At 39.3% G+C, this 17,843-nt stretch overlaps 1 protein-coding gene across 1 annotated transcript; it reads right to left on the bottom strand.

Annotated features, from left to right (window-relative positions):
* Positions 1-464: 464 nt before the first annotated feature.
* CLUL1 (clusterin like 1) lies at positions 465-17,117 on the bottom strand. The gene is made up of 9 exons (XM_068191026.1): positions 16,923-17,117; positions 15,881-15,990; positions 14,406-14,554; positions 12,609-12,776; positions 10,097-10,541; positions 8,705-8,842; positions 4,170-4,384; positions 2,894-3,064; positions 465-1,145 (listed from the first exon to the last, which is right to left on the bottom strand). The coding sequence occupies exons 2-8, from the start codon at positions 15,981-15,983 to the stop codon at positions 2,897-2,899; spliced, it is 1,386 nt and encodes a 461-aa protein (XP_068047127.1). The 5' UTR covers positions 15,984-15,990; positions 16,923-17,117; the 3' UTR covers positions 465-1,145; positions 2,894-2,896.
* Positions 17,118-17,843: the final 726 nt, after the last annotated feature.

Here is a 17,843-nt window from a genome sequence, read left to right as displayed (position 1 = left end):
CTGACAAGTGATGTATTTGCAGGAGTTATGACTGATAATATCTCGTGATTAGGGGCCTGAAATACAGGTACATATGATGGAAATTAGGAACACAGAGGACTGTAGATTAGGAGATGCTACCTTTCTTTGCAACAGGCAGAAAATCATCTTTTCCACTAATTAAAAGAGTGAAATAGCTTTTTTCTCATATACTTAATGTGTATGTATAGAAGGAAAGGAAAACATAAAGTGTAAGTAGGGTGTGGATATTTTTCTCTGCTCGTATCTGATAAAGACGTTTTTGTACACTTTGAAATTAGTGTGCTTCATTTAGCAGAGCTACAGATGGAAATGGTGCATATACCATATACCATATATGGTGTGCAAAAAATGCTTAGAAAAGCTTTGCATGGCAAATGATACCAAATCACCTATCTAGAGTTCTGCTTCTAGCTGAAAGATGTATCAGTTCTTAACCATTATTATAATTTACAAATACCATTGAAAGCTGATGTGTATAATTTAGGGAGAAACAAAGTTCTTTACTGATAAAGGATTTGAATTAATTAAGAAATTAACTCCAGGGCCAGACTACTGTTTGTAAGAAATGCCAAAGGCAGAAGACTTACTCATTAGTGCATATTCAGATAAGTCATTTAATGTACACAATAAGCTTCAAAACCAACTGGAAGAAAAATTTAATATTTTCATTGCAAAATAATATGCTACATGCAAATGGAAATCTGATTCATTCAGACTTAGCTGAATGTGCAACATCTGTAGGGATCAGTCTTGAAAAGGCTTAAGAATGTGCTTGAATGCAAGTATGCAAATAGAAATTACTTTTATGCTTACAGCTGATTATGTCCTTAAATCTTTGCATAACCAGAGCCATGGCTTGTTATCAAAGATTACCTTACTGACAACATAAATAACATTTTATTTAAATAAATTAATATTTAAATGGATTTGGTTTTGGGTTTGAGTTTAAAGATTTCTACAGTCTTTGGTTGATATATGTCACAGTATTTAGTAAGCAACATTTTATTTATATGCAACTATTTTAACCACAGTAATATAACAGTTAGCTATGTTGAGCATAGGGGTAGTTCAACTAAGGAGCATATACTTAATATCAGGAAGAAAGAATTCACACTTCTTCTTTCCTAGGAGGAAAAAAAAAAAAAAAAGAAAGATTATACATTTTGGTTTTGAATGGGGAAAAATATATTAGAAAAGTAAGTATATGTGGAATGTACCAGTGTCCTGCTATACAAACATGCATAACATAAAAACAAGACAGAAACTTTTCTTTTTCCCTCCCTTTCTGTTCTTATAGATCTGTCCAGTTTTCTTGTAGAGTTTTAAGTCTTTTTTTATCCGTTACATTTTCATGTACTCTAAGCCTTGTGCAAATTGAATGGTGGTGTGATTTTGAAATCAGCACTTTTCCCAGGTATGAAATGGCTACACAAGATATGTCCACAGGAAAATCAGACTAAGATTCTGGCTAAAAATCATCATCAAACTACAGAAATAACTATTGCCATCATTAGGCCCTTAAAATTAGTATTCCATAATCTGAAAGAGTATTTATCATTTATATTTATAACTGCATATAAGTTACAGAGAATTTTGAAGAAAAATTGTAGAGAAAATGTTGGAGCATTTTATTTCATATGTTTATAAATATCAACATGTAATTTCACCAACATATACCTAAGCAAAGTACATGGTTTATTCTAGTATGTCTAAATTCTGCAGCCCACCTCAGCCTCTCTGGTGGGAGTGATTTCTTTCATTGGCTCAAAAAGTGTGCCTCTGACCTCAAAAGAATAAGCGTATTTAATACAAAATGCTGAAATTTTCTTCATCTACTTTGTTAACATTGAATGTTCTTTTCCTGCTTCCTGAGACTTCTCTTTGTGTGCAGGTCATGCTTCAATTGCTCAGTTGAGGAAATCAGCTATGACCTAAAGAGAAACAATGTCAAATCTGGTCCTTCTCAGAAGATCTGGGGATGCTGCAGTGATTTGCCTGAAAGTCTCATGTGTATTGTGGCTCTCTTCCCCTGGAAGGGAAACACAGGGAAGGGTGGTTTACAAGTTTCACAGTAGTGTGATGCCACCTAAAACCATTCCATCTTTCCTGGGGATTCCCTGTGGGGTTAGAGAATATGAAGCATTTGTCCTCCCTGCCTCTCTGCCTGGTTCTTCCTTCCTCTTCTTGAAATGTCTTAAACAATGAGAGAGCCTTCTTTTGTGTCCTTTTTACAGCATGGGTTGAAGCCCATGAGCAGGATCTTTCTGTGCATGATCCTGCAAGTTGAACTGAAGTCTCTATTAGTAAACACTGTTAATCTGAGCAGTGTGCTGCTAATGCAGAAATGTTATGGCAAGACAGCTCTTCCAAGTCCTGGTGGTGATTCTCACTTTGCCCTCCTTTATCATCAAAAATAATATGAGCATGCTCTCAAACACTACTGAAAATAAATTTAAAAAAAAAACAAAAAAAACAAAACCATAATGAATAGTGGTAATTCCAGTCCATTCATGATGAATGAACACAAAGAGATGGTTTTTGGTGCCAAGACACTGGGCTGTGGTTGTGAGGTAATTCTTTTGTGAAGAAATATTTATGATCACATTACCTCATCCCAGCTGTTACTTAAAGATTGGGGGTTTCACAGATATATAAGTCAAATCATTTAATATCAGGGTGTCTGTGTTTTGCAAGCTAGAACATTGAGTGTTTTTGTTTTCCATAATGCTTGTCTTTTTCTCATTGTGTCCTTTCTGAGAAGGCAGTCTTGTATACACCATGACTGAATCTTGTTCCAACTTAAGTTCATTGCAATGTAAACAGCTTTTATGAGGAAGTGTGTTCTCTGTGAAAGCAGAAAGAATGAACTTACCATTTAAAAATTCTGCTTATACAATTGAAGTGCTTTCCCAGCTATGTATTCAATGAACTCAGGACTCTTGGGATCTAAGTTGGGAGGAACTTTAATGGTGAAAGTAGGTGAAGTCAGAACGTTCACATCTACCACAGTTTCATCTTTACTGGAGAGATCCCCGGGTACCACCTAGAAGAGATCAGTACTTTAGACACCACAAACTGCTGTGTGCTTTCAGTTTTGTTTATACCTGCTGTACCCACTCTCTTTAATAGGGGAACATTAAATAGGGGAATATTTTAGACTTGTCTACTTTATTTAAATTGCTTTCTTCTGAAAAGACAGTGGGTGTCTGAATTTATGTAGGTGGTGAAAAGAGCTGACATGGCACTGCCAAGACCATATTAAAGAACTGCATGCTAATGTCTATATCATGAGCTACATCTATAAAGAGCTTCTGTTCTCCTAATGAAAACTTCTGAGCTGTCCCACTAAGTTCAATACAACATTTGTGTGACTGAATTTATTCATTCCTGTGTGTTTTGCTAAATCAGACTTAGTTCTGTAGCTTTATTTTCCTAGAACAGATATCTCAGACTCAGTTGGGAAAGTGTGCCTGTCTCCTGTTCATATTTTGTGCTTTTTTTTTGGTGGATTGTACCATCATTTTGTATAAAGTTCTAGTAGTAATACTAGTAATTCACTATATATGAGTGGATTTCTAAGTTAGAAGAGATACTAAGATCTGTCCCTTGCCCAGGAAAATGGATTGAATTTACCTTGGATGTATCTCGGCATGTGAGACACAATGAATCATTATGTATTTACTGAAATATTGACCAATGCTGTCAAGCATGTGCAGCTTCCATTGCAAAAATCTGTATAACATTTGCCTTCTTTGAACTTTGGAATATGTAAGTGCAGACACAGAGAGCTAGACATCCATTGATCCAATGGAGGTGTGTTAGTGACTGGTGCAGTGCAATTTATCTGTGAAGGTAATGTGAGGCCAGTCAAACCTGCTAGTGTCAATTTACTCTTATCAGACAATGATTCAGGTTAGCCTGTCAGCCATCCATCAGACTAAAAGGATTTAGAGGAAAATAGTTTCTAATCTCAGGAGTTTCACCTCATTGAGGGATTACCAAACACACACAAATTCAAGATGATAGGAAAGTCATGTTTTAAAGCCAAACATTACACATGTATCAAGATCCACAGTCCCCAGGAGCGTAAACATGAGCAAAATGCAGTTTAAAGGCAGCAATAGCTCCCTTCAGAAGACAACCCTTACCTTAACTATGTTGAAAATGTTTTCTGGTCCAATGGTCATGTTGGATAACTCAGACACCCACCCAAACCTTTCTTTCATTTTGTTCAGCAAGTAGGAAGTGTCCTCCGTGTGATGCTGAACCACCTGGAGAATCTGCTCGTACTGCTCCTCTGAGAGATTAACCAGCTTAAAGGCTTCATCAAACTTTATGTGCAGCTCAGGAACGTTTGGGCAATCTGTTAGAAAAGACAGTGTTATGTCTTGTACTTTGTCTTTTCTGTCTGAAGAAATGAAAACTGTAAAAAAGCCTAGCGAGGGGGCATGGTTTGGATGGGTCTTTAAATAATGCTGAAAAAAGGAGAATATTTTTTGCTTACTGATTATGGTAGATTTAGTTTAGACTCAATGACTAAATGAATGCATTATTCCATTTGCTGTATTAAAGTCATTTAGCAAGTTTATATCATATAATATAAGGTTTATATAATATTTCATGGCAATAGATTTTCTGTTAATGCTAAATAACAGCTGATAAATTTTACATATAGCAACTTCATAATCTTCTTTTATATTATGAAGCTCATATTCCATTATGAATCTATCCCAGGTATATAGTCTGCAAGGCAGGGGCTGAGAGAGCAAAGTTCCTTCCACTGTAAAAGAAGTTTTAAGTCCGCATCAGGAACCTTAACATATCTAAGTGTGTGGGACCTGATGAGTCCAGAGGGAATTGGCTGATGTTGCCACTCTCCATGATACTTTAAAAGTCATGGAAGAGAGGTGAAGTCCCTGGTGACTGGGAAAATGGAAATATTTCACTGATTTTTTTTAAAAGTGTTGTAAGAGGGACCCTGAGGACTACCACTCTGTCAGCCTCACCTCTGTGCCTGGAAAGACTGTGGAACAGATCCTCAAGAAGCTCTGCTTAGGCACATGGAAGATAGGGAGGTGATTTGGGACTGCCAGCAGAGCTTCACCAAGGGCAAGTCCTGCCTGACCAGTCAGTGGCCTCCTATGATGGAGTGATTCCATCAGTGGAGAAGGAAAGGGTTAGAGAAGTCATTTATCTGTACTTCTGTAAGGCCATTAACATGGTCCCCCACAACATCCTTCTCCTAAACTGGAGAGATAAGGATTTGATGGGTGGAATGTTTGGTGGATGAGAAATTGTGTGGATGGTCATATCCAGAGGGTAGTGGTCGATGGCTTCATGCCCAGATAGACATCATGGACAAGTGGTGTCCCTTAGGAGTCCATACTGGGACCAGTACCATTTAATGTCTTCATCAGTGACATGGACAGGGGGATCAAGTGCACTCTTGGCAGGTTCACAGAAGACACCAAGCTGACTGGTGTGGTTGACACACTCAGGGGTTGGGATGCCATGCAGAGGGACCTGGACAAGCTCATGAGTGGGCCCAGGTGAACCTCATGAGGTTCAGCAAGGCCAAGTGCAAGGTGCTGCACCTGGGTTGTGGCAATTCCTGCTATCAACACAGGCTGGAAGATGAACAGATTGAGAGCAGCCCTGCCAAGAAGGACTTGGGGGTGCTGGTGGATGAAAAGCTGGACATGAACTGGCCATGTGTGCTCACAGCCCAGAAAGCCGAACACATCTGGGCTGCATCAAAAGAATCATGGCCAGCAGGTCAAGGGAGGTGATTTGCTCCCCTACTTTTCTCTCATAAGACCCCTGAAGTACTTAATCCAAGTCTGGATTCCTGTATTGGTTTGCCACAGCCTGGTTTTAGGAAGCAGTGGGCCACAAAGATGGTGAGAAGCTGCTGGAAGCTTCCCACCATGTCTGGCAGATCCAACGGTCGATGGCACTGAAGATGGCCAAAACTGGGCCAATGACAGAGGTTGGTAATGCCTCTGTGATTACATATTTAAGAAGAAAATAAAAACAAAGTCACAGGGTTTTGCTTCTAGTCAGAGAAGAGGAGGAGGTGAGAACATGTGTGGGGAAACAACATGGATACACCAAGGTCAGTGGAGAAGGAGGGGAGGATGTGCTCCAGGCACCGGAGCCGAGATTCCTCTGTAGGCCGTGGTGCAGACCATGGTGAAGCAGCTGTGCCCCTGCAGCCTGTGGGGATCCACGGGGGATGCAGAGATCCACCCACAGCTCCTGGGGATCCATGGGGATGCAGAGATCCACCCACAGCCCATGGGGATCCATGGGGGATGCAGAGATCCACCCACAGCCCCTGGGGATCCATGGGAGATGCAGAGATCCACCCACAGCCCATGGGGATCCACGGGGATGCAGAGATCCACCCACAGTCCCTGGGGATCCATGGGTGATGCAGAGATCCACCCACAGCCCGTGGGGATCCACAGGGGATGCAGAGATCCCCCCGCAGACCATGGGGGAGGTGCCCATGCTGGAGTGGGTGGATGCCTGGAGGAGGCTGGGATCCATGGAAGACCTGGTGGAGAGAGAAGGCCCCTGCTTCCCGGCTGGAGCAGCCTGTCCCTGGAGGACTGCACTCCGTGGGAAGAGAGCCACATCACAGCAGTTTTGGGAGGACTGTCTGCCTGTGGGAGAGACTCATGTTGCAGCAAGTGTGGTAGGACTGCTGCTTGTGAGAGTGGACCCACACCAGAGAAGTTCATGGAGAACTGTCTGCCATGGGAGGAACCCTGTGGCCTCATGGGGGAAGGACTCCTCTCCCAGAGCAATGGAAGAAAATCTCAGTGATGAACTGAACCAAAAAACCCCCATGCCCTGCACTGCTGGTGGGAAGGAGGGAGGGGCTGGGGGGAGAAGGTGTTTTAAGGGCTTATTTTACTTCTCATTATCCTCCTCTGTTTCTGTTAGTAATAAATTTCACTTTGCAACTAAAGTTGAGTCTTTTTTGCCCTTGAAATATTTATCCTGGTCCTTATCTCACTCATGAAGCCTTCATTATTTTTCTTTTCTTTTCCCTCCTTTGCCCATCTGTGGCAGGGGAGGGTAAGCAAGTAACTCTTGTGGGTGCCTGGTGTTGGACCAGTGTCAAACCCCGACAACTCCTCAGCACAGAATGGCATGGACCTGTTGGAGCAAGTCCAGAGGAGAGCCACAAAAACTGTTAGAGGGTGGGAGCACCTCTCCTATTTATTAGGACAGGCTGAGAGAGCTGGCGTTATTCAGCCTGGAGAAGAGAACACTCTGGGGACACTTATTATGGCCTTTGAATAAAATTTGTGACCATCAGCAACTGAAGGGTGCCTGTAAGAAAGATGGGGACAAGAGGTAATGATTTTAAACTGAAAGGGGGTGGATTTAGATTATATGTAAGTTTTTGCAATTAGGGTGGTGAAACACTGAAACAAACTGCACAGAGAGCAGGTAGATGTCCCATCCCTGGAAACATTTACGGTCAGGTTGTGTGGGGCTCTGAGCAACATGATCTAGATGAAGATGTCCCTGCTGATTTCTGGAGGGTTGGTCTAGATGACTTGTAAAGGTCCCTTTAACCCCAAATTATTATATGATTCTGTGATAGACATTATTGCAAGAAAGCCTGTATTCCTCTTGAGTGTTAAGACCTAATATTTATCTTACAATAGCTAGGCAGTAGTATGAGGCTAACACCATCTGCCGCAAATTCAGAACTGAAGATTGCTGGTTTTTTTCTTTATTAAAATATGGATTTTAAACAAGAAAAATTTCTGTACAATAACTGTTCTGTAAAAATTCAGTTTCTTTTCTGGATTATCAAGGGGGCTTCAAGCTGATGGTACAGTAATAAACTGGTATCTTTAATTTATAGGTGTAGATAAAAAGATAAGTGGTCAGATATTCTTTTAAAAGTGCTTCATTGTTCATTAATGTTTGCCCCACTGGAGATATTCTGAAGACATTTAGGTTTAAGCATTAAGTTTAATGCTTAAATGCTCTTAGATTTTAAGATCTAAATAATTCTGGAAAGACAGATATGCTGCAGTGGGAGTCCTGACAGCATTTCTAAGTGATAAGTCTGAAGGTTTTTCAGGTGCTCATGGATGGTTTTGACAGAGCTTTGCCATCTCCTTATATACTGACATGAAGTGCCCTTTTTGTCCTTCAGGTCAGTTCTGTTTGCAGACAGGGTTCAACAAACGTTATTACAGGCTCTTCAGCACCTGCTTTCATTGCGAGGAGCTGAATGATACCTGAGCTTACACCTGCTTGTCAGCAGGACAAGCGACTGTCAGGAGTTTGAGCTTCTCCTCACTTTCTGCTCAGCACTGCTGCACCCAGGCAGGATCGACTGCTGCCTGACATCTTGCTTCTCTGCAGGATTGCAGCTCTAACAAAATACCTATACATTTTGCTATAGGCTGTGGGACGTCTCTTTGGAGCACCAGTGGTATGTTAAGAACTGAACTATACTGACACTCTGTGGAGACAGTGGGAAATGGAAATGGAAATCATCTGGAATGAGGAATGGTTATTATAGCCGTGGTTACAGTAAAAACTCAATAGCTAAATGTTAATTCCAGTAGAAAATTAAAACTCAAAATCTATAAACCAGTAATCAATGCATTGCAGAAAGAAAAAGAAAAAAAGGAAAATAGTTAATTACCATGCAAAAGATTGTCTTGGCATTTCTGGCATCTCTCATGAAACTGTGGGCATCCAGAGGAGTTCTCCCGGAGCTCCCTGCACTGAAGTCTCTGGCGCCCTGACTCAATTTTTGAAAACATGCCACTTCTGTCAGGATCTAGAATTAAGTCATAGTATTTTTAGACTGCTGTTAAACTTAGAGTCTTTATAAGTATGCATTCATTACTGAGCCTGAGTGCTAGAATATAATTCCTTGTCCTTAATCAAAAGTATTTTGCATAAATCCCCTTCCCTACCCCTCCACTTCCCCTCCTCCCCACAAAAATAAAATGAATAAGTTATTAAAAAGTAGAAGGCAGGAGAATATTCAAATTGTGTTTTCTTTCAAGGAATTAATGCTGTAGTATATTCCTTTATAAAGACTTTGGGGTGTATTCCCCAGACATAACCAAACAATCACTAATATTATTACACATTATTTCTACAACATGTGAGTTCTGGTAAGATCTTTTTGACTCTTAGAAGTCAAGATGTTTCATAGTCACATACAGTTACATAAGAACATAGTACCCAAGTCTGTTTCTGAAGTAACATGGCTTATGATATAGAGAAAAATTAAAAAACACTGTTCAAGAGTCACTGAACTTTGTATTTCCTGATGATCACGTAATGTTTATGTCACCTGCCACTCAAGAGTTATGGCATGTGCTCACTGTGATTTCCCTGTAGACAAGCACCAGCATGTATTTGTCCTGTTTGCAATAGTCAAATATGAGGCTTATTTGTGTTCTAAAAGTTGGCCATGGTCCTTTTCCTTCACTGAGTGTCATCACCAATGGCATGCCCAGAATTTTCTGGTCACTGGAGAACCTGATGGCTGGTCTTTGATTGGCTGGTATTTGATTGTCAAATTACGTTGCTGCTGTAGCCTGCATCGGGACTTGCAGCTGTCAAGCTGAATTTAGCATCATTTGGCAAGGGCAGGAATATGCCTTGACATCTCACAGAATTACCCTAATTTTTTAGAATTGATGACCATGTCAATAAGAGATGATACAAATCATATCCTGACAAATGCTGAGATTAAATCTGTCAGTCAGCCTTGTGAAAACCTGCATCCACCCTGAATTTACGTGCTTCTGATAAGCTCCTGCAAATGCTTTGAAAATTGTCATGAAAATCAGGCTGTGTAAGACCCCTAAGTCCCCCTGCAACATTTCTCTGAGATTTCTAGTTGACTTATATTTATTTGTTCATTTAACTGATAGCTATCCTTGACCCATAGCCTCCAGAGTTTCCTTATGTATCTCAGACTCACATACTGGAAACTGAGTAATTCACTGTAGTTTAGCCATCCCAAGGGGGTTGATGTCATTGACAGTGCTGTCAATTTTCATCTTCTAACACTTGCCTTTGGTTTGTTCTGGCACATCTCTTCTATAATCTCTGTATTCATCAAACACATCGGTGATCACCTCACTGACACCTTCGAACACCGTCCTACTGAAATCAAAAACTATCTGTAAGAAGCCGGGCACGCCCCAGCCTCTCTGGGAGCCGTCGATTCTGGTGGTGGCCTCAGGTAAAGCTGGCATGCTGGGGGACTCACTCAACTCCAGGTCAGACATGAAATAAGTCTGAAAAGACTGGTCAAATTCTTTTTGCATGTGCTTGAAAAAAATGAAACTTCTGTCAAATATTGAGCCCACATCTGATAATAGCTGGCTAAATAAATTTTCCATCTTTACTAGCTGGGTATCCTCTTTCTCAGGCTTTTCATTAGACTGGATGTCTCTTCCTTGATCCTCATGAAAAGTAAATATGAGTGGAGGTATTTTCCTCAAAAAATCTTCAACCTGTGTATAAGAAGGAGACAGATCAGGACATAGACAACTTATCAGTTTCTCTTCTCTCAGGTAAGTGTCTCTAATTTTTCTCTTTCAAATACTCAAAGAAACAATGCCCTCTTAATACCTGCCAACACAGCATATTCTCTGAAATAATTTAAGACACTAGACCCCAAAGAGGAGAAGTGCATTCATTCTAAATCAGTTCCAAATCAGATGTAAAGTAAAAAGTCTGCCAGTTGCCCTTTAATCTGTGGGGGCTCAAAGTTATTGTCAACATTTGGGTTTCTTCCAACACACAGCTTGGACTTTTAAAGATGTGAGATGCGTTTCTGTCTGCTTATGTGCAGTGTAGCGAGCAGAAGGTGATTGTTCTCACCTTGATTTGTAAAAAGCCTGCTCTCTCTCATCCCTGGGCAAATCCTCATGTCCTTGTGTGAATGGAAACAAGCAAAAAATCAATAAAGCAGTGGCTCTGAGTCCATGGTTTTATCATGTAAGAGGCCAAGTGTCAGTTGTGCTCTCACAGAGTTCCACTTCCTGAGTCTTGGCCACTGGTTCCCTGCTCCCCACTCTAAGGCACTACTTTGGCCTGAGCCAATGGAGTGGCTTTTTGAGCCACACTCCATGGCACTAGAAAATGGGTAAGGGTTAAGAAGCACCTTGCTAAAACACACATATATAGATGTAGATAGATATACACAGATATATATATATATAAAGACAGTTATATATATTAATTTTTTTTAGAAAACTTAATCATCAGCTTGATCTGACCACTAGAGCAGCTTAGAGGGAAAGTGAAGTGCGAAACAGCACTGCAGGAGCAGCCTAACCAGTATTGCTCCTGCTGTCTGTGTGTCCTCAGCCATAGCTACCATCTTTGTCTTCTTTTCTTTTTTCTTTTCTTTTCTTTTCTTTTTTCTTTTCTTTTCTTTTCTTTTCTTTTCTTTTCTTTTCTTTTCTTTTCTTTTCTTTTCTTTTCTTTTCTTTTCTTTTCTTTTCTTTTCTTTTCTTTCTTTTCTTTCTGTCACAAAACAATTCTTACTTGGAAGGGTTCAAATAAACCAAATAACTCATAAGGGAAGTTACCAAGAGAGTCAAAGACAGTGACAATGCAGTGTGTAACTTTTACTGCAGTAATTGCAGCATCCACAGACTCTTGAAAATCTGAAATATTTATATGAGCTACCCATAAGCAATAACTAAAAAGCTAAAAGTATCACAAATAGTCTTAAATTTAATATCTCCCACATTTTAACCTGAATTATTTTAAGAACAAGCACAAATATTAAATACCTGTGCTCTAAGCCCTGCCTGAAACACCACGTTTAATATTTTTGTATTTTTCAGTACATGGAGGGGTAAAAGCTAGGGAATCTGGCTGACATTTTAGTAGCAGCAATTACAGTTTTGCTTCAGAGGTTTGTTGAGCTTAAAGCATATGCTCAAACAAACAAAAAAAAAAATTACAATTGTTTAATTTTGTAGTAATAAAGGGCCAGTCAGGAAACCATATTTTCTTTCAAGTAGAATTAGGCGATTCTCCTTTGCTGATAGGTTCCTTTATTATAAGAAGTTAAGCATTTTAAAGTTTTGCTTGTTACTTAAAGAGTTTATTTAAGATAAATATAGGAAAGAATGGTGTAATAAATAGGTGATTTTTTTTTCTCCCATGTAATTTTGCTAACTATATCTATACTTTTAAGTTTGCTGATCTTCAGACAGACCATAAAGAATCTATGTGGTATTTTTCACAAGCAGTTATTGATCATGTTAATGCAAGTCCCACTGTGAGAGAAAACATTTTATATCTGGAATGAGTCTGTTGGAGTTACGGGAGTCATCAGTTTCCATGGAATCTTGCCAAGGTGCAACTGAACTCATTTTGGCTCAGCATTTCATGACCGTAATCACATGTAATCTTTACCATATAACTTCGTATTTCCAGACCTCCAAATGAAATTAATTTTAGTAAGCTGATATAACTGGCAGGCCTAGGTATTGAGAAAATAAGATGTGCTGTCTCTTTGGGTGAACTCAAGAGTATTCTCCAGATGCAAAATTTCTTCCTACCTTTCTCTTAAAGGTTGACACACCACGTTTGCAAGTTGTATAATATCTCATGCAGGTACTTTCTAAACAAGATTCACATTCATCCCATAGATTATTCAAGGACACTTGACATTGTCTTTCCTCTTCTTCCAGTCTTGCCTTTACTTCATCCATAAGTCTCAAGGCTTGCTAAGTAAGGAAAAAGATTCAGTTGAGGGCAATTTTCAGATCAGTATTCTGAGTACTTACCCAATGTTCATCACGCATTTTGGTTATTTATTGCTCCTTTTTTTGCTAATCCCTAACCACTAGGGTAGGTTGCCTTCTCAGCTGCAGTCACACATGGAGGGAACTGAAAATTACAAACCTTTTCCTTATAGGATTTTTCTGATGTTGTTATCTCAGGGGGCACAGCCGACAGGAACAAATGGATCTCTACAGTCTAACAGGATTTTTGATGTTAAGAAAAAAAACTCACGCATCATTCTGTGTAAGAATTCAGCCTCCCCCATGGTCATATGTTCAACTCGTGTTATTTTTGCTCCATATCATCTGTCCCACAAATAGTCCTTTTCTGTTGCTTTTCTCTACCTTTAAGGGTTTGGTATTTCATGAGGGTAGGTCCTTGCCATAAGGTCTAATGCAGAAATATATAAAAGTATAGCATCTCTGCTGTTTGTGAGTGTACTAATCAAAAGGCTGTAGTAAGAGAATTTTTTCCTGCTCTTGTGGAAGTGTGAGGAACTCCTTCCATACTGAAGATGCATTTTACAATGCTGCTTCTATTTACTTCATTAGTTAGGGTACAAAGCTGAGCAGATCAGAAGCAGCATTTTTGGAATAGACTTGACAATGGAAAGAGAAAAGTTCTTCCTATTGAAGTAGATTAGAGATCATCAATTTGTCTCTCCAATTGCAACATATTTCAATAGTTTTGGTTTTGAAACAGTGTTCCAAGTTATTGTATGACAGAAACCTTTTAATTGATGGAGTTTATTCCTTTTTGACAGCATTCCAATAGGGAAGAGACTCACATAAAAGAAAACTTCTGTCAGAATGTGCTTGATGGAGACAGTGACTACAGTTTTCATAGTCTATGTTTAGTTATTTTCTGATCTTTCTAATACATTTATTCAGTGTTTTATGAACTCTCACTGTGGATGTAAGTCCTGTGTAAATTAAATCATCCAGTAAGATCTAACAAGAGTGTTGATTGTGGGAGTGCACTGGTGTTCCTTTAGATGTTAGAAAGCTATCAGGTACTTTTTTAGTTTAAACTAACTACCAGATTTGAGCCAGGAGGGAATTTTCCTTCAACTTTGTTGAAACAAAGTTAGGATATTTGTGTTTTTTTAAATATAGAATAAACCTCTGTTTCTTCAGATCATCTGAGCACATGGCTCTGAGCCTAGGCATTGCACTAAGACATTGGAAATTTCCCTGATTCACTGTACTTTCTTTAGAGCACATTATCATTTGTGGCTTTGATATTCTCCTGCATGTCTGAACTTTGCGAAGCAAGCTGGAAAACATCTTGTGGCCCCAGGAGTATAGAAACATGGAGGGCAGAGCTGCTGGACCTTCTGCACAAAACACTGTACTGCAGTGGCCTGCAGTTGCCTTGGTGTGAATTCAGTGAAGGAGGGATTTTTAGAAACAAGCAGTATGTGCAATTTTCCTCTGCTACTGAGACAAAGGGGCAGAAGCAGATTTTCTCTCAGTCCCATGACTGCATGAAAAGATGTACACTGCTTGTTTTGTATGGTTTACATTATTCCCAGAATAAACATAAAATCCCCACAGATGCATTTATGTTACCTGTTTTTCTTCACTGCTCTTCTTCAAGGTTTTCATCAGATCTATGTGCTTATCTTCGTTTCTTTCCATCATAATTTTCATCTGCTTAATACCAATCAAAGCTTTCTTTACCTCTTCATCTACATACTTCTCTCCAACTTCAGATAATTCTAAAAAAAGCCAAATTATACAGTGACTTAATCAGATTTTAACACTATTGCAAATTGTCATGCACTGATGATGGAGAATGAAATAGTTCTATGTTTCCCTACAGTGGCAGAGCCAAATCTGAGATAGTGAATGCTGAATGACACTGAGCCAAGTCAATTTCTATCAGATAAGAATCTGGCCCAGAGCTTTTGCAAGGACCAGCTGTATGTAACTCAAAAGATATAGTCAACTGTCCCACTGCTGAATACTGAATACCAGAACAATTGAGGCTGGTACCTTTGGGGATCATTGAGTCTGCCCCCCGCCCCCCTCAAAGCAGGGTCAATTCCATCAGGTTGCACAGGACATCATCCTGGGTTTTGAGTATCTCCAAGGATCACTCATCAGTTTCCTAATGACATAACCTTTATATTTATCTTTGGCCTGGTAGAAGCCTGTGACAGCTTCCCTCTACATTTTGAAAATGTAGAATACAAGTGCCTTCAACCTGTTTTCATAAAAATAGAATTTCTAGACTTCCTATGAAGTAATGACCATAGAGCTTTGGTGAAAACCTGGGCTGGCCCATGCATTGCATCCTGAAGCTCTGTATAATATTCTATCCTTTATCTGTATTCTTTGTGGAAACACCCTGACTATCAACAATAAAAAATGAGTAAACCATATCACCTTGAGACTGCCAAAACCACATTGATCACTTCTTCCTTTATATCTTTCTTCCTCACCCCTAACTTCTAGTTTGTTTATTACAGAAATCTTGTCAACACAGACTGAAGCACAGGATTGTTTAGTGGCTGATCCTCTTTCTCACCACAAAATAAAGCCATGCTTAAAGGGGTGTGTGTGTGTGTGTGTGTGCGCAGAATAGCTGCTATTTTCTAAATTAGGTAATTTTTTTCAGTTATTTGTAAAAGCCACCTTTTTCAGTGAAGTATGTAAGTGTAGAGGAAATATTTTCAAAGATTATTTGAATGAACAAAATAGTTCAAAATCTGTTGAATTTTGGGTTTGGTTTCTACTCTGATGATCTACAAGGAACCAAATGACCTATAAAAATCCTGTAAATACTTTTTTCTTTTGGCAGGTGATGCTTATCTGTTAATCCCTTTACTTTCTCATTCTGCTTGTTCTTATCTTCCTATTGTGTGTGTGTGTGTGTGTGTGTGTGTGTGTAGGCATGCAATCAACTTTATGATGGTTTCTAAGCTCCACACATGGAAGTGGAACTTGTTGATGCCAGTGAGTGTGGAAGTCAAGATGCCCTACCCAGCTGGAGACCTGGGCCCAGGGGCTTCCAGCACACCCTGCAGGAAAAGCATACGTACGCTTGAGGTTGTCGCGGAGATTCATCTCCTCCTGCTTCGTCGGTGCGCACTGGTGGCCACTCAGACACAGCACGTGTATCATAAATATCCAAGAGGACCTCATGTTCTTTCTGTTAAAGAAAAACAGCTCGGTGCAGTTACATGTAAACATTGTCGGGAAGCTCAGATGTCTAGGTATACTAAGTAAACATAAACACTGATTATAATACCAAGTGTCTTACAAGATCCTGTTAATTTTGTCTCTAACGATGGTTTTTGCCATGTATAGTGTGCACCTAGGTGAAAATACATGAGTAAGAAGCTTGACCTCATTTGTAATTATCTATTTAGATTAATTAGATGAATTCCAGTGAGTTTGCACAGTGGTTAACAGAATCAGGACATGTATATATAAAATCAAAAGCTTATGCTGCTAAGTCTGTCCCTTTTTTACTTTGTGAAACACACCAATTGCTGATCTCATATCGTGTCCTTAGTTCATATTATAAATACATCCATGCTAAACACTATTGACAGTTTTAAAGAGGGAAGTTTCTGGAATGTTGTTCCCTTTCTTGTGTCCAAGCATGCAATTCCTTTCAGTGTCTTTCAGAACAAGACTTAATATAAGTGATGCAACAATAGGTGTGTCACAAAATCAGCAATTAGATCAATTTTGTAAACAAACAGATTACCAAATGAAAGAAATCTCTACAAAATAAGGGGAAAGAATGCCATTTCCTTTATTTCCCTCCTAAGAGCAGAGGCAAAAGGTTTATTTTTCAGAAACCATGCAATTGCACTTTATGGTTCTCATCTGATTAAGTGAACACATTATTCAGATGCCTTGTAGTTAGCCAATATAGCCTTTTTGGAGATGCAATTACCAGCCACAAAAGCATAGGTAAATTAAAAGCCCGGATTTGTTTACAGCCTGGATTTACTTCTATAATGACTTGCATATTGTACCTTCACATTTACAGTGAAAGACCAATTAACTGCAAAGAAATACAAATGCACAACCAAATAAAAGTAAAAAAAAAAAAAACCCAAGTATATTTACCATTAATATTTTGCACCTCTTCTGCAAAATTGCTTCCTGTGTCAGGAGGGGTCTGAGCTGTGTTCTGAATTTATTTCTGGGAGTGGCAGGGATTTTGCCATGTTCTACTTATCTGATGAGAAGGTACTTAATCCTATTAAAGGGACATTTAGTCATTAGGCTGGAGGATTCTGCGTGTATGCCACTGCACGTTCATCTCTGTGGGCAAAACCACCAGGGGGAGTGTTGGGCAGAATTGCCTGATTTTATGTAATTTGGAACTGCTACTTTTCTGTACTTAGTAGCCTTTTGTCGTGTTAGGTCTTCCATCATCTTCCTTCTTACTTTAGGAGACACTTCAGCTTATGATATTAGTGAAATTGGTACAATTAGTTTGGCTAAAAATAGCTTTCAACATTTAATCTCTTCTGTATGGTTTTAGCTTGCTATAAAAAACACTTCATTATGTAAGGGCCTTCTTTGTACACCTTCTGAAGGTACAGGAGTTGAAAAAAACTAGGAACCCACATGCAGGCTGGCATATGAGCAGATTCTGGAACTAGATAAGCAATTTTTGGCATTTTGTACATCATTGTACTTGCCAATATTTTGGGGGTTTGCCCACTTAATGCTATTTCCTTCAGTTTCTCCATGTCTATGAAATATGTCTGAAATCTGACTTGTACAAGGTTTTGGGTACTTTAAAATGAGGTATTTAAATATTAACAGGTGCTTAATATAGCATATGGACAGGTACTGTTAGCAAATCATATCCCACCTTGTGTTATTCTGCTATATTACTCCCTTGTAGTCAAAGAGGAGATGGGGAGAGTGGATGTTTGTAGCCCATGGTCTGTAACAGCAACTTTAAGACATTCTATTCTATTCTATTCTATTCTATTCTATTCTATTCTATTCTGTTTACCTAATCATTAATAAAGG

This window comes from Anomalospiza imberbis, chromosome 1, assembly GCF_031753505.1.
Source record: "Anomalospiza imberbis isolate Cuckoo-Finch-1a 21T00152 chromosome 1, ASM3175350v1, whole genome shotgun sequence".
Taxonomy (NCBI): domain Eukaryota; kingdom Metazoa; phylum Chordata; class Aves; order Passeriformes; family Viduidae; genus Anomalospiza; species Anomalospiza imberbis.
Note: the sequence above shows the minus strand (reverse complement) of the source record. Positions and strands in the feature narration are given on the sequence as shown.

What these genes read in the sequence shown, in the direction of transcription:
- CLUL1 (XM_068191026.1), bottom strand. Translation starts at nt 15,983, where the DNA reads ATGAGGTCCTCTTGGATATTTATGATACACGTGCTGTGTCTGAGTGGC. An exon ending in TGTGCCAGAACAAACCAAAG is followed by an intron (nt 8,843 to 10,096) that starts GCAAGTGTTAGA and finishes ACTTAATTCTAG; the next exon opens with ATCCTGACAGAAGTGGCATG. An exon ending in ACATTTTCAACATAGTTAAG is followed by an intron (nt 3,065 to 4,169) that starts GTAAGGGTTGTC and finishes GATCTCTTCTAG; the next exon opens with GTGGTACCCGGGGATCTCTC.